This window comes from Pelophylax lessonae (assembly GCF_965119305.1).
Source record: "Pelophylax lessonae genome assembly, chromosome: 3".
NCBI classification, from domain to species: domain Eukaryota; kingdom Metazoa; phylum Chordata; class Amphibia; order Anura; family Ranidae; genus Pelophylax; species Pelophylax lessonae.
The window spans coordinates 19,208,602-19,233,990 of NC_138770.1; the positions used below are offsets into that span (position 1 = coordinate 19,208,602).

At 44.9% G+C, this 25,389-nt stretch overlaps 2 protein-coding genes across 2 annotated transcripts in view; both read left to right on the top strand.

Moving 5' to 3' along the window:
* The window catches only part of LOC309550239 (uncharacterized protein), a gene marked incomplete at both ends in the record, with an annotated part of 1,760,330 nt that overhangs the window by 1,183,726 nt on the left and 551,215 nt on the right, over positions 1 to 25,389 (top strand).
* LOC309548804 (uncharacterized protein) lies at positions 803 to 24,522 on the top strand (the record flags this gene model as incomplete). Its single annotated transcript, XM_082248745.1, has 7 exons — positions 803 to 963; positions 1,080 to 1,177; positions 1,267 to 1,366; positions 3,350 to 4,043; positions 18,169 to 18,214; positions 23,905 to 24,060; positions 24,229 to 24,522. Exons 1-7 carry the CDS (start codon positions 879 to 881, stop codon positions 24,520 to 24,522), a joined length of 1,473 nt encoding a protein of 490 aa, XP_082104871.1. The 5' UTR covers positions 803 to 878.

Below are 25,389 nucleotides of genomic sequence, written 5' to 3' on the forward strand. Positions count from 1 at the left end.
ATCCCTCAATACCGGCACTCTTCTCTACTCCCGTACACTCTGGCAGTGGACTGTCCCTCCTCCTGTCCAATCAAGGGCTATGGGCTCTGCATTGGTCTTGATGGTCTCCGAGAACCTGTGACCACTGTTTATAAAAAGATCCCCCTAAGTAACCCAATCTAGATGTTCCAATTCCCACTAGGGGCAACCCACCTATAACCCCTTATATCCCCATCCTAATATTGTCCATCCAATGCAATCCAGATAATTCTTCATTATCCGTCTACAGAGAAACCCGCATAGATCACATGACCACACCAATGAGAATGGAGGAGGATCGGAGTCACGTGACTGAGAGGTTATTAAGCCACACCCTGGAGATCATCTACCTGCTGATCGGAGAGGTGAGGAGGATTTTGGGAGGTCACATGACATCACTCTTATCTCTATTAATAAAACACAGGCCTGACCAGAGAGGTGAGGAGGAATCTAGGAGGTCACATGACATTACTCTTATCTAGTCTGGTCAAAAGACCATGTTCTTATTATAGACATGTAGATGATGTCAGATGATTGATATCTCTTTATCTTTCTCCTGATCTGTAGGATTGTGTTGTAGTGAAGAAGTCTAATGGGGAGCCAATCTCAGGAGGATGGAGCAGGACTCAGAGCCCCACCATGGTGCCTCCAGCTCGTTCTCCGATACCTGACAGGAACAAAGAGCAGAAGATCCTGGAATTGACCACCATGATGGTCCATCTGCTGACAGGAGAGGTGAGCGGTGCTGGGAATTCTGGGACATTATCCAGTAATAGACAAGGGATGTGTCTGGATGGTGACTGTATCATTGTGTGTGTCAGGTTCCTATAAGGTGTCAGGATGTCACTGTCTATTTCTCCATGGAGGAGTGGGAGTATTTAGAAGGACACAAGGATCTCTACAAGGACGTCATGATGGAGAATCAGCCGCCCCTCACATCACCGGGTAAGAGGAGACTTTATTGTAAAGGAGAGAACAGTACGGAGGGTCCACCTAGATCCCCCATCATCTGATAAACACATAGAAACAATGTATTCAGTCAGTGTGTGTGTTTCCTACAGATGGATCCAGTAATGGGAACCCACCAGAGAGATGTCCCCGTCCTCTGTATTCCCGGGATTCCACACAGGAAGGTCACACCATCCCTCACCATCATCAGGTAGATGAGGAACAATCACTGATAGTATCATTAGGATCTGTACATTATCTGCATTGTTACCATTGATGTCATTTTTATTATATATTCAGAGTGGAGACCTGAGAGATTCTAAAGTTGAGGTTAAAGAAGAGATAAAAGAGGAGGATGATGAGGATGGGGTGATGGAGGAGTCAGAGTTTCTAAAGGAAAGCAAAGATCTGTATCAGGACACCATGGAGGAGTCATCCAGCTACAGAAACCCACCAGAGAGATGTCCCAGTCCTCTGTATTCCCGGGATTCCACACAGGAAGGTCACACCATCCCTCAATGTTACAAGGTTGGTGGATTGGAGCATCTAGAACAAGGACTTCTGAAGAGGATGTGTTTTTTTTTTTTTTTTATAATATCACAATATTAAAGCTTATAACTTTCAGATGATATTTGCTCTAATTTTCTTGGTTTAGAGTGGAGATCCAATCGATATAGAATTTGAGGTGAAAACAGAAGAAGAAGAGACGTATGTGAGGGATGATCAGCAGTCTATGGAGGAGGATGGAATAATGGGGACATTTATAGAGGAGGACACTCCTACAGAGATCAGCACAGGTGGGTCATTAACACTAAATACATACATGACATAAATACATGTAATCCACCACTGATTACTGAATACCAATATTATGAGTCCTGACCCCTGCGCTATATACTCTATGTTGTACATTACATACTCCTGTTCACTGCACTATATACTCTTTGTTGTACATTACATACTCCTGACTAATGCTCTCTCTCCTTTACCCACTGGTACAGTATCTCACAAAAGTAAGTACACCCCTCACATTTCTGTAAATATTTTATTCTATCTTTTCATGTGACAACACTGAAGCAATGACACTTTACATTGTAGCAAAGTAGTGAGTGTACAGCTTGTATAACAGTGTAAATTTTCTGTCCCCCTCAAAATAACTCAACACACAGCCAATTCATGTCTAAACTGCTGGCAACAAAAGTGAGTACACCCCTAAGTGACAATGTCCAAATTTGGCCCAAAGTATCAATATTTTGTCTTGCCACCATTATTTTCCCCTCTTGGGCATGGAGTTCACCAGAGCTTCACAGGTTGCCACTGAAGTCCTCTTCCACTCCTCCATGACGACATCACGGAGCACGGATCACTGTCACTCCTATAAAAGACAGTTCTCGTTGTTTCCTCACTCTCTGACTAAGGTCCATGAATTATATTTGATTTTTTATTTGTTTTTGTGTTTAGTGAAAGAAACTTTCTGAATGTAAGCTGCCATCGGGTGAATGTTTCTGTGAATATTTATACACCATTCTTTACACTACATGATTGTACCGATTTATTATTTATTTTATATCCCATTTTATATCTGATTGGAGGACAGACTTTTACATGTTGATAATAATGTGATAACATCCTCCAACTTTGGAACCTTAAACAGAAAGTGATAATGAGGGAGGAGTAAGTAACCCAATGATGGAGGTCTTCAGGATCAGTCCAGTCTTCATCTTGGTTGTTCTCCCCCCATCCTCACTCTCTGACCTCTGGTGGGGCTCAGCCCCGCTGTTATTCAGGACTAAATCATGGACTAAATAAGGAAGGGCGGGACTTCTTGTGTTGGGAAGATGGCAATGAGTGATAGAGGGAGACGGGACGCTCGTCCTATAATCTCCTCATCACTGTCACTCCTATAAAATACAGTTCTCATTGTTTCTTCACTCTCTGACTAAGGTCCATGAATAAAGAGATGAACTGGTAGGAGATCAGAGGACCCATTTACTAGTTACCTTGAGGGTGGAATTGTAAGATCCTCAGAGACAAAGCTGCCTGATGTGGGCGGAGTCCTGGTTTAGGAGAACCAATCTGCTGATGTCTAGTAATAATCTTTGTATTTCTATTTTAGTAGATGGACGGGAGATGAGGAAAACCTCAGAGGATTGTCTCACTTTGTCTCCAGACTGTAAAGTAGAAGATGAGGACATCACACAGTATAGTCCAGGAGAAAACCCGGCTACCTCAAATGTCCATCCGGCACCACACAGTGTAGATGGACCATCATATTCCTCTTATCCTGAGGAACCTCAGACTGCGAGGGACGGTGCCGGACCATCGTATTCCTCTTATCCTGAGGAACCTCAGACTGTGAGGGACGGTGCCTTCCTTACAACAGATAAGAGGTTCTCCTGTACTAAGTGCGGGAAGTGTTTCAGTTTTAAATCCAATCTTAATGTGCATAAAAGATCTCACACAGGGGAGAAGCTGTATTCCTGTCCTGAGTGCGGGAAATGTTTTTCAAAGAAGTCCACTCTTTGCAAACATCAGAGATTGCACACTGGTGAGAAGCCGTATTCCTGTCCTGAGTGTGGGAAATGTTTTTCACAAAAGTCCACTCTTTGCAAACATCAGAGATTGCACACTGGTGAGAAGCCGTATTCCTGTCCTGAGTGCGGGAAATGTTTTTCACAAAAGTCCACTCTTTGCAAACATCAGAGATTGCACACTGGTGAGAAACCGTATTCCTGTCCTGAGTGCGGGAAATGTTTTTCAGTGAAGTCCAATCTTTCCACACATCAGAAATCTCACACTGGTGAGAAGCTGCATTCCTGTCCTGAGTGCGGGAAATGTTTTGCACAGAAGTCCAATCTTTCTGTGCATCAGAGATTGCACACTGGTAAAAAGTTGTATTCTTGTCCTAAGTGCGAGAAATGTTTTGCACAGAAGTCCAATCTTTCTGTGCATCAGAAATTGCACTATGGTGAGAAGTCGTATTCCTGTCCTGAGTGTGGGAAATGTTTCTCACAGAAGTCTAGTCTTAACACACATCATCGATCTCACACGGGGGAGAAGCCGTATTCCATTCCTGAGTGAGGAATTGTTCCTCACTGAAGTCCTGTCTTCCTGTACATCAGGGATTCCACACAACCCTGGAGGTGTATTAGTGCCTTGAGTGCGGGAAATGTCTTCTATATGAATGTTGGTGGACATGTGTGGAAGAAGCACACCCTGATATACACCTCAGATATACTCCATGGCTGATCTTCATCATGTAAGAAACACTTCATAAGGAGATCAGAGATCACCAGAGACATGGATGAAGTGTTGTCCCGTGTTGGCCATTGATCGCAGGAGAAAAATAAAAATGGAGTCCTTACCTTTCATTGGCTGAGTACATTTTGTGCGGGAAGATTTCACAAACACTTACAGGTCTGGTTGTTATAAATGTGTTGATGAAATGTGACCCGCATTCCCCCAGTCATGGTGAATTGGGATTTCTTCTAATAGAAACATAGAATGTGCCGGCAGGTAAGAACCATTTGGCCCATCTAGTCTGCCCAATATATCTGAATGGTCAGTTTCATCTAGTGGCCATAATGTGCTTTCCTGAAAGGTGCTTATGGCCCCGCCCTCGTTCCTCCCCCATAAGTCCCCACCCCCATAAATGTTCAGGATAAGCCAATGGCTGCGTACCTTTTTTGTCCTCCTTACTTATGGCACTTTTCCACTGCAAGTACCGGCTCGGCTCTACTCGGCCCTGCTTGGCCCGGTTTGCTTTTCCACTGCGGTACCGCATGGTATAGTGTCGGAACGGTTCGGTACGGTACGGTATAGGTTTGCTTTTCCACTAAAGTAGTACTAAAGTTAAGTGGGTGGGATAACAACGGGGTGGGTGTGATTCTCTGACCAATCAGTGGCTAGTAGTGACTGCATGCAAAGGATTGTGGGATATGGTACCAGTTTGGTACCTGTTGGAACCACAATCGAGTAGGTACCGTTTTTTCAGAGCCGTACCGTACCGTTCGGTTCCATGCAGTGGAAAAGCAAACCTGAACCGTTCCGACCCTATACCATGCGGTACCGCAGTGGAAAAGCACAAAAGCGTGCCGAGTCGGTACGGTTCTATGCAGTGGAAAAGCGCCATTATAGGACCATTTTTGTATGAGGTTTTCCTACCTATAGGAAGTATTGGTGGGCGGGTCTGATGCTGGGCAGCTGTGCGGGATGTCAGGAGCTTCCTTTGGTATCCAGAAGTCTTCCAGGATGTCCAGAGTGGTCATTGAGTCCCCAGCTATCAGCGGGGTGGTGTTATGGCACACATATGTAGAGGATCCATGCCTGGGTGGCCATTAAGTGTTAGACACGTGAAATTCGTTTCGGTGTGAATACAAATTCCGACAAATTTTTGGTTTTTCCTAGATTCGGATGTATCCAAATGAAATTGTAATGAATTTAGTTGAAATTTGTTTTGTTTATTCGTTTTCTAATGAATTCCAACTTTTCAGAAAGATTCAAATTTGGATCAGTCAAAAAACGATCGACCGATGCAAATTCTGTGTGAAGAAATAGCTGGTTGTTAAGCAGCAAGCCGGGAAGCCGGCCGCCCGCATCCTTACCAATCATGACTCTTTAGCTGTCAGCGGGCTTCCCCACTGACAGATGAATGTAAAGAAAAGAACGCCGGCATTGCCCGGCAATAGAAGAAAAATGGCGTGGTCCCTCCCCCAGTCCATACCAGGCCCTTCGGCGGCCCATATTTAAAAAAAAAAAACCAGCATGGGTTCTCCCCTAGAATCCATACCAGACCCTTTATCCCGGCATGCAGCCCGGCAGATCAGGAAAGTGGGAGGGATGAGTGAGCCCCCCCCTTAACCATACCAGGCCACATGTCCTCAACATGGAGGGGTGGGTGCTTTAGGGAAGCTCTGCCCCCCCACCCCACCCCGAAGCACCTCATCCCAATGTTGATGGGGACAAGGGCCTCTTCCCCACAACCGTGGCCTGTGGTTGTGGGGGTCTGCAGGCAGGGGACTTGTCATAATCTGAAAGCCCCTTTTACCAAGGGGGCCCCAGATCCCGCCCCCCCCCCCCCCCCATGTGAATGAGTATCAGGGACATTTTACCTGTACCTATTCACCAAACATTGTCAAAAAGTAATAAAAACACACACACAATTTTTGAAAAATCCTTTATTAAAAAAAACTACTGCAGGCTCCTCTGACATTTCTTACATAGGTAAGGGGCGAGGTCACCTTTCTCCGTCACCTGGTGGCACCGCCCCCTTCTGACCGATGCATGCTGGGTCCTTGACCTTAGAAGGGGTGGAGCCACCAGGTCACGTAGACAGGGAATCCTGCCCCTTACCTATATAAAAGATGTGATTGGAGGAGCCTGCAGTAGGCAGAGGGCCTCCATGACTTGTCCCCATCAACATGGGGACAAGGACATTTGGGGTGGGGGTCAGAGATGCCCCAAAGCACCCATCCATGTTGAGGGCATGTGGCCGGGTATGGGTTAGTAGGGGGGGTGCTCGCTTGTCCCCCCTTTCCTGACTTGCCGAACTGCATGCTCAGGTAACCCACAACATTTTTTTTTTTTTTTTTTTACATTTTGGCGTGGGCCTGGCATAGACTGGGGGGGGGAGGTGACCCCACGTCATTTTTTTTTTAAATGTTTCTATTGCCGGGCAATGCTGGTGTTCTATCAGAAAATCCTACCCCATCAGAAATCTCGTCATTTTCGGTTCAGATCAGCTGTGGATTCGTCATGCATCAGCTGTATGCATCAGCTGTAGCTGCGTCACACGTCCTAGTGCGCATGCGGGTCGGGCAGCGGGCAGGGAGATCTCTTATAACAAATATCCATCCGATCTCCATGCCCCACACTGCACCGACCCGACAATGGGACAATCCGATCTCCATGCCCCACACTGCACCGACCCGACAATGGGACAATCCGATCTCCATGCCCCACACTGCACCGACCTGACAATGAGACAATATGCCCACTGTCCATTTCATGGCTATGTTCCATTGTCGGGTCGGTGCAGTGTGGGGCATGGAGATCGGATGGATATTTGTTATAAGAGATCTCCCTGCCCGCTGCCTGACCCGTTGCCGCGCATGCGCGCTAGGACGTGTCCCCGACCGTTGCGATATTATCAAATTTCCCTACCTATTGCGCGCATGCACACTAGGACATGTGAAGCGGCTACAGCTGATGCATGACGAATCCACAGCTGATCTGAACCGGAAATGACGGAGGTATGGATTTCTGATGGGGTAGGGAGATCTGATAGAACACTGGCATTCTTTTCTTTACATTCATCGGTCAGTGGGGAAGCCCGCTGACAGCTGATGAGTCATCGGTTGGTAAGGAATGCAGGCGGCCGGCTTCCCAGCCCCCTGCTTAAAAACCAGCTATTTCTTCACACAGAATTTTAATCAGTTGATCATTTGTCGACCGATTATTATTCCGATTGTTCTGCAAAGTTGAAATTTGTTAGAAAATCCATCCCCTGGGCTGGGATGGATTCCCCCTTTTTTTCCCTCCTATACTCTGGTCTGGATTAGTAAGCTGGATTCTCCTCTCATCATGGTAGTATGGCCATTTTAAAGGAAACAAAAGGCTCCATATAGTGCAGTATGTTCAAGATAAGCTTATTACCCACTACAATGGGTTAAAGGCAAGGAATTTGTATAAAAAGTAAAACCGTGGTGGTCAGTGGTCGGCTTGTGCGGGCTGCGTGTCCCCTTTGCAGAGTGGCGAGCGGTGCTTCCGGTTTGCGTTCCAGCTGACCAAACGTGATGACGCTATGCGTTCCAAACTGAAAAAAAGGGGAATCCATCCCAGCCCAGGGGGCACCTAAGCGCGAATGGTCCTAGTGCTGTAAAGCACATAGGACCCACTGGTTCTGGTAAGTTATTTTATCTAGCCACCATTTACGGCGAAAAGGATTGATGTCACAGAATATTAAGGACAATCACGTTTAAAGCACCTGCACCTTGAATTGCATTTGAACCATTTTAAGGACTTATTTTTGATCTTCTTGAGCACCAAGTCACTTTATATATATATATATATATATATATTGGACTTTTATATACCAACAGTCACGATTTTATTTATATATATTTGGTTATTTTTAATATTGCTATATCCTTAATACTGTATGATTTTTTTTTTTTTTTCATACTTTCCTGAATCATTGAAATATACACTTGGTATCATTCCTATACTATTCACCAGCAAGCGCTGTAGTTAGCTTTCTTTAAAGCTAATTCTATCAATCAGTCGCCTACCTTTGTCTTCTTTTCTGTCCTGAGGAGCAGGGGCGGCCCGTCCATTGAGTCGCAGGGGCGCCGCCCCCCGATACATGCGCCCGGCCCCCTAATCTACATGCAGGGAGCTGAATGCATGGATTCCAATACGAGATTGTTTTATATTTGAAGCACGTGATTAGAGCCAGAGGCTCTAATAAGCTTCAAAAAAGGGTGGGCTACGGGCACAGAGCACTGCCCCCTGAGCCCACCCAGTTATGTGACAATAGTGAATGAATAAAAAAGAAATAGGGGCGATGGCGCTGCCTGTATAAATTTAGATATAAAAAATATAGTAAACTGTGAATTAAAGTGCCTAATGCTAAAACAATATGTATACTCATACAATAGTATGTTCCATAAAACATCAATTGGGTGCAAGTGCACAGTGTAAAGGTGCCTTCAAGAAATTAGAAAGTGACTGGTGCAATAAATATATAAACAATAAATAATGGCTAATATTGATAATATTTAACATGCAATATTAATGTGCTAAAAAATAAAGTGCTATATGATGTGAACTGTTTCGTAGCTTGTACGTCATCAGCAGCGTCAAGTCACGTCCGGCAAGCTTCCGTTACCGAATGTATATTATGCTTCCGGAAATATGCATGATCAGGAACCAATTTATACTGATATTTATAGTATTTATATATACGGCCTCGCAAAAAGTTTTTTAACATATTCGGACGGAGTTTTCTGTTTTATATTTAGTTTATTTCATCTAAGTAGGCGCCATGTTTTCGTAGTCCGCTCGGACCGCGCAACAAATCAGGAAACTCCATTGTGGTTGCCTGGTTACCGCATGCATATTTAACGGAAGCTTGCCGGACGTGACTTGATGCTGCTGATGACGTACAAGCTACGAAACGCGTACGGCGTGTCGAGTCATTTCCGGTAAACCTGCAAAGGAACGAGGCTTGGATCGCAAGCGCTCGGTTGATACAGTCACGCTCGATTTTTACCTGTTTAATGTGAGTACCTTTGCATTGTTTTGCTCAATAAAGTACATTACGGAATTACGCTATGTCCACTATTCATTTTCTGGTATAAATATCGGGAGTGGAGCTGAGTGGATTCCTCGGAACACACCTAGGTCAGGAAGGCATACAGGGGACTATCCCAAGGCATATCCATACCAGGACCAGCCTGATCCTCGGCATACGCCCTCCATTCAGGGATAGGAGGATATCGCTAGGTTGCCAGACCCATTAAAGCACCCGCTCTATACCCCTGTGTGGGGTGGGTGTCTCTGGTAAGTGTGCATTTTTACCAAAGGAATTCCAGCACCTTACCACCCACCACGGGGTCACCTTTCACCTGAGTGTTGATTTTCCGAGTGTTGTCACCTTTATTGTTCTTGAAGTCACCGTATATGACATAGACTTTTTTACTGGATCTCTCCTTACTGGACTTGCAATCTGTATTTCATAAACGTTTTTCTATTTGGCTCTGTTGGCACTTTATATAAATTCCCCATATCAGCACGTGGTATGAGTGGAACAGTTCACATCATATAGCACTTTATTTTTTAGCACATTAATATTGCATGTTAAATATTATCAATATTAGCCATTATTTATTGTTTATATATTTATTGCACCAGTCACTTTCTAATTTCTTGAAGGCACCTTTACACTGTGCACTTGCACCCAATTGATGTTTTATGGAACATACTATTGTATGAGTATGCATATTGTTTTAGCATTAGGCACTTTAATTCACAGTTTACTATATTTTTTATATCTAAATTTATACAGGCAGCGCCATCACCCCTATTTCTTTTTTATCCAGTGTATAGTCTTCGGACTATCATCCAGGGAGGCTGCAGCCTATTTTTAGATATATTTACACATATATTTTTTATCTATAAAATTTTATATATATATCTTTTTCACCTATTTATTTATTCACCTATCTATCCATTTAGTCCATAGCGCGGAAGTTTCATTTTTCCAATAGTGAATGAATATTCGCTATTGTCACACTGACCCTCCTCCCAGCCAATCAGGAAGAGGGTTGTGAGACCTCTTTCCTAATTAACCAAAAGGAGAATCGATCTTACTGGCCAGTAGCCAGGAAGAGGCAGAAGACCAACAGCTGGAGGAGGACAGTTGCTCAGCCATCCAGCATTACCCAACTCGGACATAAGGAAGGAGGAGGTAAGGAGGCAGACGGGGGAGGGGGAGGAATGTGTCACTGACTGACAAACTGACTGCCTGAACTAACTGTGACTTGACTGACTGCCTGAACTGACTGACTGGGGGGGGGGGGGGGGTGTGCGCATTGGTTTACTGAATGACTGAACTAACGGACTGACTGATTGACTGAACTGGACTGATTAAACTGACTGAAGTGACTGAGCTGAACTGACTAAACTAACTGAACTGACCGACCAAGGGAGGGGGGGTGCGTATTGGTTGCCGACTGAACTGACTGATTAACACTGACTGACTGACTGATTGAACTAACTGACTGACTGAACTAACTGATTAAACTGACTGGCTGAACTAACTAATTGAATTGACTGACTGAACTGACCGACCGGGGGGGGGGGGGGCATTGGCTTGCCGACTGAACTGACTGATTAAACTGACTAATTGAACTGATTAGATTGACTGACTGACTTACTGATTGAACTGACTGACTGACTTGAACTGACCGACCAAGAAGGGGGGGAGGAGGTGCGTATTGACTGACTGATTGACTGACTGAACTGAACTAACTGATTGAACTGACTGACTGAACTGACGAAACTACTGAACTGACGGACCGAACTGACCAACCAAGGGCGGGGTTGTGCATTGACTGACTGAACTAACTAACTGACTGAACTGACCAACCAGGGGGGGCGCATTGGTTTGCTGACTGACTGAATGATTAAACTGACTGACAGTTCAAACAACCCGGTGGCACACTGACCTCCAGTATACAGGGGAACACTGATTGCCAGCATACAGGGGGCACACTTACTGCCAGCATACAGGGGGCACACTTACTGTCAGCATACAGGGGGCACACTGACTGCCAGCATTCAGGGGTACACTGACCTCCAGCATACAGGGGTACACTGACCTCCAGCATACAGGGGGAACACTGACTGCCAGCATACAGGGGGTACACTGACCGCCAGCATACAGGGGGTACACTGACCGCCAGCATACAGGGGGCACACTGACCACAAGCATATAGGGAGAACACTGACCTCCAGCATACAGGGGGTACACTGACCTCCAGCATACAGGGGGCACACTGACCGCCAGCATACAGGGGCACACTGACCTCCAGCATACAGGAGCCACTCTGACCTCCAGCATACAGGGGGCACACTGACCGCCAGCATAGAGGGGCACACTGACCTCCAGCATACAGGGGCACACTGACCTCCAGCATACAGGGGCACACTGACCGCCAGCATACAGGGGGAACACTGACCTCCAGCATACAGGGGGCACACTGACCTCCAGCATACAGGGGGCACACTGATTTCCAGCATACAGGGGGGAAACTGACCTCCAGCATGCAGGGGGGCACACTGACCACCAGCATACAGGGGGCACACTGACCTCCAGCATACAGGGGCACTCTGACCTCCAGCATACAGGGGGCACACTGACCACCAGCATACAGGGGGAACACTGACCGCCAGCATACAGGGGGAACACTGACCGCCAGCATACAGGGGGAACATTGACCTCCAGCATACAGGGGGCACACTGACCTCCAGCATACAGGGGGAACACTGACTGCCAGCATTTAGGGGCACACTGACCGCCAGCATACAGGGGGCACACTGACTGCCAGAATACAGGGGCACACTGACCTCCAGCATACAGGGGAACACTGACTGCCAGCATACAGGGGCACACTGACCGCCAGCATACAGGGGGCACACTGACTGCCAGCATACAGGGGCACACTGACTGCCAGCATACAGGGGCACACTGACCGCCAGCATACAGGGGGCACACTGACCGCCAGCATACAGGGGCACACTGACCTCCAGGATACAGGGGCCCACTGACCTCCAGCATACAGGGGGAACACTGACCGCCAGCATACAGGGGGAACACTGACCTCCAGCATACATCGGGCACACTGACCTCCAGCATACAGGGGGCACACTGACCTCCAGCATACAGGGGGGACACTGACCTCCAGCATACAGGGGGAACACTGACTGCCAGCATACAGGGGCACACTGACCGCCAGCATACAGGGGGCACACTGACTGCCAGCATACAGGGACACACTGACCTCCAGCATACAGGGGGCACACTGTGTTATATTCTCCGTGTTGTGAGAGACACAGGACTCTGGTCTGGAACAACAGATGTTTATTCAGGACTCACTGTACACTACAACATGCATTACAGGACAGCTCTGTACATCAATGCATCTCTTACATGTCTCTAAGATGGCCACTCTGCCCCTTGACCCTTGTCATCACTCCTGGGTGGAGCCAGCCTTAAAGAAACAGTACATGTGAAACCATTCAGATATAACACCTTCCATCCATCCCTAAAAAAAAAAAAAAAACACAACAAAACGAGAACAGGCGAAAAAAAATAACTAATAATTGTCCCATGCAGTCCTCCAACTCAGGAGATTTACATGGCTTCTTCCGCATCCGCATGTGAGAACAACTTCCAGGGACGCTACGGGGAGAAAATAGCAGCAGATCACTTTCGGCGGGCCCGTCGATAGTTTCGTAAACCGGTCTTGCAGCTGAAGCCGGTCAGGAGGGCGACAGCGTCGCTGAGGACGGGCACCCAGCGACTCGGGGCTGGAGGAAGCAGGGCTGGCCGGAATGGACACCGGCGGGGCCAAGAGGGGATCCCCTAGCTCAGAGGGTGAACAGACCTCTGGACCAGGGCTGCAGGGCTCTGTTGGAGCTGAAAACCAATAAAAATATATAGAAAATATATAGCTCCTTGAAAAATTGCAAAAATATAAATAATGGTGGTAATCTGGGAATAAATGATTCCCAAAACAAGGGTGTACAATAAAAATTATGGTGTGCTAGGTGCTCTGTTCTTGGTCTAGTGACAGAAACTGGTGCAAGCAATAACCGTGCTTAATGCGATTCTATAGATCGCTACAGTGAAAATGTGATTGTGTAAATCGCTACAGTGAAAATTCAACCTCATATATTCAAATGTGAACCTATAACCTTGTGCAGTGGTACAATATAATATGAAAAAAGTGAATATAAGTAGTGCTACTAGATTTATAAATATAAGTGACACAGCTAAAATAATAAACTGGTATAGTGCTAAAAATGCATATATATTATATTATAAGAGCCAATTATACCAAGGCTTGTCACCCCTGTAGGGGTAATCATTTCTGGTAAGTGCGGTCCTGGGGGTGCGGGGAGCTACTTTTAAAACAATTGCTCATTGTTTTAAAAGTAGCTCAACATCAGAGTGTCATGGCTGGCACATCTGTACCAACCATCCTACTGCAACCGAAATTGAGCATGCGGAAAGTGTTATCATTCGCTGTGTACAGCAAGAAGTGTACATGGAAGAATTCCACAGATTCAAAGGTGGAATACCTTGATCAAAGGGAACTTCACTATTCAATCTAATCCCTGTGGTCGATGACAATCAGTTGCTGCGAGTTGGAGGCCGAATAGAGAAATCTGACCTGTGCAGCAAGGAACAAAACCCTATCATCATACCAGGTCAGCACCACATTGCCACTCTTCTAATCCGGCACTCGTGGTGGAGCAGCCAATAGTAAGAGGTGGGCTGTGTTGGTTACGTGTCTCAGCATACGAGCCGTACATATTGAGGTGATCGAGTCAATGGATTCTTCTTGTTTCATCAACGCTTTATGAAGATTCTTCTCCATCCGAGGACCCATCAAGCAGCTAAGATCTGACTGTGGTACCAACTTCGTTGGAGCCTGTAAAGAACTTCAACTAGACAATTTCTTAGCAAACAATGGATGTACTTGGGTGTTTAATCCACCACATTCTTCACATATGGGAGGATCCTGGGAGTGAATGATTGGAATCACTCGAAGAATTCTTGATTCCATGTTACAGGACCACAAGTTTCAATGGAAACAGGTGCAACACCTAGCTAACATGTTTTGGCACCGCTGGAGAAAAGAGTACCTACATATCCTTCTAAGCCGTTCCAAATGGCAACCGCCCAAGCCCAACCTTAAAGTAGGCGACCTTGTTCTTCTGAAAGATAGAGAAGTCTGTCGCAATGAGTGGCCTATGGGCCTTGTAACAAGCGTGATGCCCAGCGATGATGGAAAAGTTCGGAAGGTTGAGATTAAGATAACCAAAGGAGGTTCCGCTCGAACTTCCTCTCGACCAATCACATAATTGGTACTTCTTCTCCCAAGTGAGTGACTTATGCAAGAGTATCAGGCTGTACCATGCTATGGCGGGAAGAATACAACTAATAACTGCTTACTATGCCACTGTTGAAGTTCCACGGCTATTAACTGTAGACTACAGAACTTTGCCATCTGTTATTGGACCTCATGTTTGGTCGTTCATTCACTGCATACCTTCTTGTTTTGTAGGTACCTCGTATTTGTGGTTTACACATCAGTATTATTTTCAAATGTCTTCATCACTTACAGGTTCAAGTTGGACTTTTAACATTTGGACTTATCTTTATACATATTTAATAGGCTTGAAATCTAAAGATTTCAGACGGGGAGTGTCATGTTACATGAAGCTGTTTTATTATAATGTACTGTTTCTTTAATGCTCATATTAAGTTTGTCCTTTGTACCACTCCATAGTTTCCATGCTGGAGGTTTACCCCTCCCCTTTTTTCTGTATCAGCCATTTCTGCTGTAAAACTCAATGTGATAAGTATTATCTCCTAACCTGTATGGAAGAATCGTTCTTTAACCTGTTGTAACTGCACATTCTACAGATCATACGACAAATAAACATCACCAGATCTTCTTACATGTGAGTTGTGACTGAGTAAACTGTCTGGGAAGGTGATTTGGTATGGATAATCACACCAGAGCAATAAGCTCCATGTGCTCCTGAAAATCATATTCATAGCCTTTGCAGCCAGTCCAGAATAGGGGTCCGTAAAGCAAAAAAACAACTGTGTAAGGTCAACCAGAAAATAAATACTAAACTGTTAATCCGAGCATGCAGCCTGTATGGCAAGGAAAGAGGGGGGGGGGGGGGAGCGACGAGCGTCTGATGGTAATAGGCAGTAATATATTTCTCTCCCCCTTGGTGGGAGTGGAGATGACCCATCTATAAGGATATACAGTACATACACACACAAAACAAGGCCGTGTTCTCACTACCAGACGTTTCTCGGGGCAGCAGTTCCTCTGATCTCCACAAGGTGGTGATCTCACTTCTACCCAGACAGGAAGTCTCTGTAGAAGACAAGAAGTGATGTCAGGTACACACAGGAAGTGATGTCAGGTATATAAAGGAAGTTCCGGGTGAAAGGTGAGTTGGGAGGAAGGAGAGAGGAAACGTTGCTGGAAGTGGTAGCAGAGGAGGTAATAAGATCTTATTTTCTATTTACACACCTAGGTACCCACTCCCCCTCCCCAAAAAAAATGACATGCCAAATGTGGCATGTCAGGGGTTAGAATACCTAAAGCGGAAGTTTCACTTTTGGGTGGAACTCCGCTTTAAAGAGGACCTGTCATTTCTATTACGCTGTTACAAAGGGAGGTATTAGCCGCACACTAGAGTGAGAGCAATGATTCTGGGGCCGTTATTACCGGGTTTCTCTAAATGAATGACCTGTAGGAGCTTTTACAGCATTGTCTTTGCACCATGTTGGGTAGTGAATTTAGTCATCATTTCATGGGAACACACAGTTTTAAGGGTGGACATAATTGTGTGTGTTGGGGGGGGGGGGGGGTGCTTTGTTTATTACAAGCATAAAATGCAGATTTGATCGTGTGTGAAAATTTAATTTTGTTTAAAGCCCATCTCTGGGGAAACGAAAAGCGACCAAAATCTAAATGAGCATTTAACCCACGTATAATGGGGCAGCCCCACTTCAAGGGTTACATGGTCATTTTTTGTGTAGGGAACCAGAAAAAGCACTTTTACTTATCCGATCCTCTGATCCCTCAATACCGGCACTCTCCTTTACTCCCCTACACTCTGGCAGTAGACTGTCCCTCCTCCTGTCCAATCAAGGGCTTTGGGCTCTGCATTGGTCTTGATGGTCTCAGAGAACCTGTGACCACTCTTTATAAAAAGATCCCCCTAATTAACCCAATCTACGTGTTCCAATTCCCACTAAAGGCAACCCACCTATAACCCCTTATATCCCCATACTAATATTGTCCAACCAATGCAATCCAGATAATTCTTCATTATCCGTCTACAGAGAAACCCGCATAGATCACATGACCACACCAATGAGGATGGAGGAGGATCAGAGTCACATGACTGAGAGGTTATTAAGCCACACCCTGGAGATCATCTACCTGCTGATCGGAGAGGTGAGGAGGATTCTGGGAGGTCACATGACATCACTCTTATCTAGTCTGGTCAAAAGACCATGTTCTTATTATAGACATGTAGATGATGTCAGATGATTGATATTGGTTTATCTTTCTCCTGATCTGTAGGATTATATTGTAGTGAAGAAGTCTAGTGGAGAGCCAATCTCAGGAGGATGGAGCAGGATCCAGAGCCCCACCATGGTGCCTCCACCCCGTTCTCCGATACCTGAGAGGAACAGAGAGCAGAAGATCCTGGAACTGACCACCATGATGGTCCATCTGCTGACAGGAGAGGTGAGCGGTGCTGGGAATTCTGGGCATTATCCAGTAATAGACAAGGGATGTGTCTGGATGGTGACTGTATCATTGTGTGTGTCAGGTTCCTATAAGGTGTCAGGATGTCACTGTCTATTTCTCCATGGAGGAGTGGGAGTATTTAGAAGGACACAAGGATCTCTACAAGGACGTCATGATGGAGAATCAGCCGCCCCTCACATCACTGGGTAAGAGGAGACTTTATTGTAAAGGAGAGAGCAGTACGGAGGCTCCACCTAGATCCCCCATCATCTGATAAACACATAGAAACAATGTATTCAGTCAGTGTGTGTGTTTCCTACAGATGGATCCAGTAATGGGAACCCACCAGAGAGATGTCCCCGTCCTCTGTATTCCCGGGATTCCACACAGGAAGGTCACACCATCCCTCACCATCATCAGGTAGATGAGGAACAATCCCTGATAGTATCATTAGGATCTGTACATTATCTGCATTGTTACCATTAATGTCATTTTTATTATATATTCAGAGTGGAAACCTGAGAGATTCTAAAGTTGAGGTTAAAGAAGAGATAAAAGAGGAGGAGGATGAGGATGGGGTGATGGAGGAGTCAGAGTTTCTAAAGGAACTCAAAGATCTGTACCAGGACACCATGGTGGAGTCATCCAGCTACAGAAACCCACCAGAGAGATGTCCCCGTCCTCTGTATTCCCGGGATTCCACACAGGAAGGTCACACCATCCCTCAATGTTACAAGGTTGGTGGATTGGAGAATCTAGAGCATGGACTTCTGGAGAGGATGTGTTTTTTTTATATATATAAATCACAATATTAAAGCTTATAACTTTCAGATGATATTCTCTCTCATTTTCTTGGTTTAGAGTGGAGATCCAATCAATATAGAATTTGAGGTGAAAGCAGAAGAAGAAGAGAGGTATGTGAGGGATGATCAGCAGTCTATGGAGGAGGATGGAATAACGGGGACATTTATAGAGGAGGACACTCCTACAGAGATCAACACAGGTGGGTCATTAACACTAAATACATACATGACATAAATACATGTAATCCACCACTGATTACTGAATACCAATATTATGAATCCTGACCCCTGCACTATATACTCTATCTTGTACATTACAGACGAATTCTCTATTACCTCTACCCACTGCTACAGTATCTCACAAAAGTAAGTACACCCCTCACATTTCTGTAAATATTTTATTCTATTTTTTCATGTGATAACACTGAAGAAATGACACTTTGCTACAATGTAAAGTAGTGAGTGTACAGCTTTTATAACAGTGTAAATTTGCTGTCCCCTCAAAATAACTCAACACACAGCCATTAATGTCTAAACCGCTGGCAACAAAAGTGAGTACACCCCTAAGTGAAAATGTCCAAATTTGGCCCAAATTGTGAATATTTTGTGTGGCCACCATTATTTTCCCCACTTGGGCATGGAGTTCACCACAGCTTCACAGGTTGTCACTGGAGTCTTCTTCCACTCCTCCATGACGACATCACAGAGCTGGTGGATGTCAGAGACCTTGCGCTTCTCCATCTTCCATTTGAGGATGCCACACAGATGTTCAATAGGGTTTAGGTCTGGAGACATGCTTGTCCAGTCCATCACCTTTACCCTCAGCTTCTCTAGCAAGGCAGTGGTCGTCTTAGAGGTGTGTTTGGGGTCGTTATCATGTTGGAATATTGCCCTGCGGCCCAGTCTCTAAAGGGAGGGGGTCATGCTCTGCTTCATTATGTCACAGTACATGTTGGCATTCATGGTTCCCTCAATGAACTGTAGCTCCCCAGTGCCAGAAACACTCATGCAGCCCCAGACCACAACCCTCCCACCACCATGCTTGACTGTAGGAAGACACACTTGTCTTTGTACTCCTCACCTGGTTGCCGCCACACACGCTTGACACCATCTGAACCAAATAAGTTTATCTTGGTCTCATCAGACCACAGGACACGGTTCCAGTAATCCATGTCCTTAGTCTGCTTGCCTTCAGCAAACTGTTTGCTGGCTTTCTTGTGCATCATCTTTAGAAGAGGTTTCTTTCAGCCATGCAGACCAATTTGATGCAGTGTGCGGCGTATGGTCTGAGCACTGACAGGCTGACCCCTCCCCACCCCTTCAACCTCTGCAGCAATGCTGGCAGCACTCATATGTCATTTGAGTGCTGCCAGCATTGTCATATATTCTGTCATTTTAATATGTGATATTTCAATAAGGTTTTAAGCAGTTATTCTGTGTTTTTAACCCGATATGCTTATATTTTTTTCATTTTATTCATTACAAATTGATTCATTTATTTTTTATATCTTAATATGTTGTTTTTTCTTTGGACATTAGATGTCACCAGTGAGCAGTGGTTACAACTCTCTCCTGGAGTAATTTATATATTTGAACACCAGGTGTCACTGTTTTAATTCCTATCCATTGTTTTTTAATGTTTTAATAATCGTTTGGCGATTATTTATGTCCTTCTATATTGCCCATTCATCCCCTATTTAATGTATTTCGGCCTCCTAATACAATATTCATTAGTTGCGAGAGCCATAGCAGCGTATGGGGTTAACAGCAGCAGAGTTTCCAATGCGGTTCCTATGGATACCGATACACTATATAAGCCTTTGATCGGCACCCTTGAAAAAGTCACATGTGTTTGTGACGCAACGCGTCGGGACGCCGTGGTGACATCACTTCCTGGTCGACGGCCGTGACCGGAAGTTGGAAGTTGTTCGTGGAAACTAATGCTGTGACCACATCGGCGGTTTTAAAGATTATTCTGAAGGCGTGTTTACTTTGTCTAAATGTAAGTGCAATTTTATCTTACCTATTAAATCGTTTGGAAATACTACACCATGAGTTCTTCTCCCTGTTTTTTTGGCATATGAGCATCTATACCGTGATATCAAGTACCCCCCATCTGAATTGTATGGTGACTGGGACTGCGAGAGTAATACCTGACACGCTCCTAAGAGTGTCAGTGGAGGTGAGCGGCCATTGCACTCATTCGTTTGGATCTTTTTAGCTCACGAATAAGAATTGCACTGGGAATCACCTGAATACATATCATTTTATATCTGCACCGATTGATTCGTGTTGGACTTTATTATTTATTTTTTAGTGCATGTTGCATTTTTTGCACACTTACACTCCGTGAACTGGATTGAAGAGCCATTAGTGGTTCACTTTTCAGAGGACACTTTATTTATTTCACTGTTATTTGTGAATATTCCTTCGTTATTTTTTTCACTTCTTATTAGGATATGTTTCACTTTGTGTGTATTTACACTTATGGAATGATATTGAAGAGTTGACAGCAGTTCACTCTTCAGAGGACACTCTTAATTATTTTTATTGTATTATTTGATTTTCACTCCTAGATTTGGATACATCACTTCTAGTAATTTTTCTACGTTTAAGATTATATCACTGCATCTTTATTCCACATAGGAAGTTTTTCGGTTCACCTTTCAGAGGGCACCTTGCCACTTTTGAAATATTTTGATTTCTTCTATTTTGTTCATTTTTTCCTGACACTTTTCACAGTGTCTTATTGTGCACTACCTATATCTTCACTACTATTTGCACTTTCTATCCCTTTATCATTATTGGGTGCACTGTGACTTCCGTATTTTATTCTACTGTTATAATTTGTGCTTACGTATCAGATGATTGTCTAAGTGACTGACTTAGAGTAATGGACCACCATCCATAGAGTACTTGCGCTGATAATTTTTGACTTATATAACTCATATGTCTATTTCCCAAAGACAACCTCTGGATATGACACTGAGCACGTGCACTCAACTTCTTTGGTGGACCATGGTGAGGCCTGTTCTGAGTAGAACCTGTCCTGGTAAACCGCTGTATGGTCTTGGCCACCGTGCTGCAGCTCAGTTTCAGGGTCTTGGCAATCTTCTTATAGCCTAGGCCATCTTTTTGTAGAGCAACAATTATTTTTATTTTAGATCCTCAGAGAGTTCTTTGCCCTCATGTTGAACTTCCAGTGACCAGTATGAGAGAGTGAGAGCGATAACACCAAATTTAACACACCTGCTCCCCATTCACACCTGAGACCTTGTAACACTAACGAGTCACATGACACCGGGGAGGGAAAATAGCTAATTGGGCCCAATTTGGACATTGTCACTTAGGGGTGTACTGACTTTTGTTGCCAGCGGATTAGACATTAATGGCTGTGTGTTGAGTTATTTTGAGGGGACAGTAAATTTACACTGTTATACAAGCTGTACACTCACTACTTTACATTGTAGCAAAGTGTCATTTCTTCAGTGTTGTCACATGAAAAGATAGAATAAAATATTTACAAAAATGTGAGGGGTGTACTTACTTTTGTGAGATACTGTATACACATAATATGGATTCTTTTTTTTACACCCATTTCCTACCAGCTGGACATTTTATATCTGATGAAAAAATCAAATGAAAATGAAAATACATTTCTTCCCCCAAATCTGTAGACAATAAGTGGGAAATAATAATCCAATCTGTGCGATATCACCGCGCCGTGTAACAATCAGACTTACAATTCTAAAATATGAAATCTATTAAACAGTGTCAGGAAATGAATAAATAGTAATGTGATGGTCCAATAAGAGGATAGAAATGTGTGTCATGTGACACGTGTCATCAGTCAGGGCCAATATAAATGATAAAGTGCGAGTGCAGAAATTGCAGATGAGAAAGGTGCTGGTGGTCACTTCCACTCACCTTCCCATCTGACTCCTGTGTTACCAGCGAGTCCCACAGATCCCTTCCCCCTCTAGGGATATTGCTCACTCCTCCCCTCCTTTCTCTTCCTCCACGGTATATATGGGGGGGGGGGGTAGAAAATAACCCCCCCTCTAGTGCCCTCCGTCTATCTGCTTTATTCAACATTAAAATCCAAGATGATAGAATTACAAAGCCGGGACTTGAGCAGTGCGGACTAAACAAGCTTCACAATGTGATCCTTCACTCAGATACCCCTTCCCTGGGATGGCCGAGATGGGAGGTCCCTGCACAGGCTCCGCCCATATTTTCTACCCCCCCCCCATATATACCGTGGAGGAAGAGGAAGGAGGAGAGGAGAGAAATTATTTCCCACTTATTGTCTACAGATTTGGGTGAAGCAATTTATTTAAATTTTTTTGGCGCTGCATTTTATTTGATTTTTTATTTGTTTTTGTGTTTAGTGAAAGAAACTTTCTGAATGTAAGCTGCCATTGGGTGAATGTTTCTGTGAATATTTATACACCATTCTTTACACTACATGATTGCACCGATTTATTATTTATTTTGTATCACATTTTATATCTGATGATCTGATTGGAGGACAGACTTTTACATGTTGATAATAATGTGATAACATCTTCCGACTTTGGAACCTTAAACAGAAAGTGATAATGAGGAAGGAGTCAGTAACCCAATGATGGTGGTCTTCAGGATTAGTCCAGTCTTCATCTTGTTTGTTCTCCCCCCATCCTCACTCTCTGACCTCTGGTGGGGCTCAGCCCCGCTGTTATTCATGACTAAATCATGGACTAAATAAGGAAGTGTGGGACTTCTTGTGTTGGGAAGATGGCAATGAGTGATAGATGGGGAGGGGTCACTCGTCCTATAATCCCCCCATTACTGTCACTCCTATAAAAGACAGTTCTCGTTGTTTCCTCACTCTCTGACTAAGGTCCATGAATAAAGAAATGAACTGGTAGGAGATCAGAGGACCCATTTACTAGTTACCTTGAGGGGGGGAATTGTAAGATCCTCAGAGACAAAGCTGCCTGATGTGGGCGGAGTCATGGTTTAGGGGAACCAATCTGCTGATGTCTAGTAATAATCTTTGTATTTCTATTTTAGTAGATGGACGGGAGATGAGGAAAACCTCAGAGGATTGTCTCACTTTGTCTCCGGACTGTAAAGTAGAAGATGAGGACATCACGCAGTATAGTCCAGGAGAAAACCCGGCTACCTCAAATGTCCATCCGGCACCACACAGTGTAGATGGACCATCGTATTCCTCTTATCCTGAGGAACCTCAGACTGTGAGGGACGGTGCCGAACCATTGTATTCCTCTTATCCTGAGGAACCTCAGACTGTGAGGGACGGTGCCGGACCATCGTATTCCTCTTATCCTGATGAACCTCAGACTGTGAGGGACAGTGCCGGACCATCGTATTCCTCTTATCCTGAGGAACCTCAGACTGTGAGGGACGGTGCCGGACCATCGTATTCCTCTTATCCTGAGGAACCTTAGACTGTGAGGGACAGTGCCGGACCATCGTATTCCTCTTATCCTGAGGAACCTCAGACTGTGAGGGACAGTGCCGGACCATCGTATTCCTCTTATCCTGAGGAACCTCAGACTGTGAGGGACAGTGCCGGACCATCGTATTCCTCTTATCCTGAGGAACCTCAGACTGTGAGGGACAGTGCCGGACCATCGTATTCCTCTTATCCTGAGGAACCTCAGACTGTGAGGGACAGTGCCGGACCATCGTATTCCTCCTATCCTGAGGAACCTCAGACTGTGAGGGACAGTGCCGGACCATCGTATTCCTCTTATCCTGAGGAACCTCAGACTGTGAGGAACAGTGTCATCCTTCCACCAGATAAGAGGTTCTCCTGTACTGAGTGCGGGAAGTGTTTCAGTTCTAAATCCAACCTTAATGTGCATAAAAGATCTCACGCTGGTGAGAAGCCGTATTCCTGTCCTGAGTGTTGGAAATGTTTTTCAGTGAAGTCCCATCTTTACAGACATCAGAGATTTCACACTGATGAGAAGCCATATTCCTGTCCTGAGTGCGGGAAATCTTTTTCAGAGAAGTCCAATCTTTCCACACATCAGAGATCACACACTGGTGTGAAGTCGTATTCCTGTCCTGAGTGCGGGAAATGGTTTTCACAGAAGTCTTATCTTTCCAAACATCAGAGATTGCACACTGGCGAGAAGCCGTATTCCTGTCCTGAGTGCGGGAAATCTTTTTCAGATAATTCCAATCTTTCCAGACATCAGAGATTGCACACTGGTGTGAAGTCGTATTCCTGTCCTGAGTGCGGGAAATGTTTTTCACAGAAGTCTGAGCTTTCCCAACATCAGAGATTGCACACTGGTGAGAAGCCATATTCCTGTCCTGAGTGCGAGAAATGTTTTTCACAGAAGTTTGAGCTTTCCCAACATCAGAGATTGCACACTGGTGAGAAGCCATATTCCTGTCCTGAGTGCGGGAAATGTTTTTCACAGAAGTTCAATCTTTCCAGACATCAGAGATTTCACACTGGTGAGAAGCCCTATTCCTGTTCTGAGTGCGGGAAATGTTTTTCAGATAAGTCCAATCTTTTCACACATCAGAGATCTCACACAGGGGAGAAGCCATATTCCTGTCCTGAGTGCGGGAAATGTTTTTCACTCAAGTCCCATCTTTCCACACATCAGAGATCTCACACGGGGGAGAAGCCGTATTCCTGTCCTGAGTGAGGGAAATGTTCCTCACTGAAGTCCTGTCTTCCTGTACATCAGGGGTCCCACACAACCCTGGAGGTGTATTAGTGCACTGAGTGCGGGAAATGTCTTCTATATGAATGTTGGTGGACATGTGGAGAAGAAGCACACCCTGATATACACCTCAGATATACTCCATGGCTGATCTTCAGCATGTAAGAAACACTTCATAAAGAGATCAGAGATCACCAAAGACATGGATGAAGCGTTGTCCCGTGTTGGCCATTGATAGCAGGAGAAAAATAAAAATGGAGTCCTTACCTTTCATTGTTTACATTTTGTGCGGGAATATTTCACAAACACTTACAGATCTGGTTGTTATAAATGTGTTGATGAAATGTGACCCGCATTCCCCCAGTCATGGTGAATTGGGATTTCCTATAATGCTCAGTTCCATCTAGTGGCCATAATGTGCTTTCCTGACAGATGTCCATGGCAGCATATGTTTGGGTAGCCCCGCCTTAGTTCCTCCCCCATAAGACCCCACCCCCATAAATGTTCAGGATAAGCCAATGGCTGCGTTCCTTTTTTGTCCTCCTCACTTATTGGACCATTTTTGTATGAAGTTTTCCTACCTATTGGAAGTATTGGTAGGCGGGTCTGGTGCTGGGCAGTTGTTCGGGATGTCAGGAGCTTCCTTTGGTATCCAGAAGTCTTCCAGGATCTCCCGTGTGGTCATTGAGTCCACAGCTATCAGCGGGGTGGTGTTATGGCACACATATGTAGAGGATCCATGCCTGGAGAGTGGGCCCTGCCATCGGCAGCCATTTGCATTGGCTGGGAGCCCAGCTGTTAGCAGGTGGCCATTAAGTGTTAGACACATGAAATTTGTTTCGGTGCGAA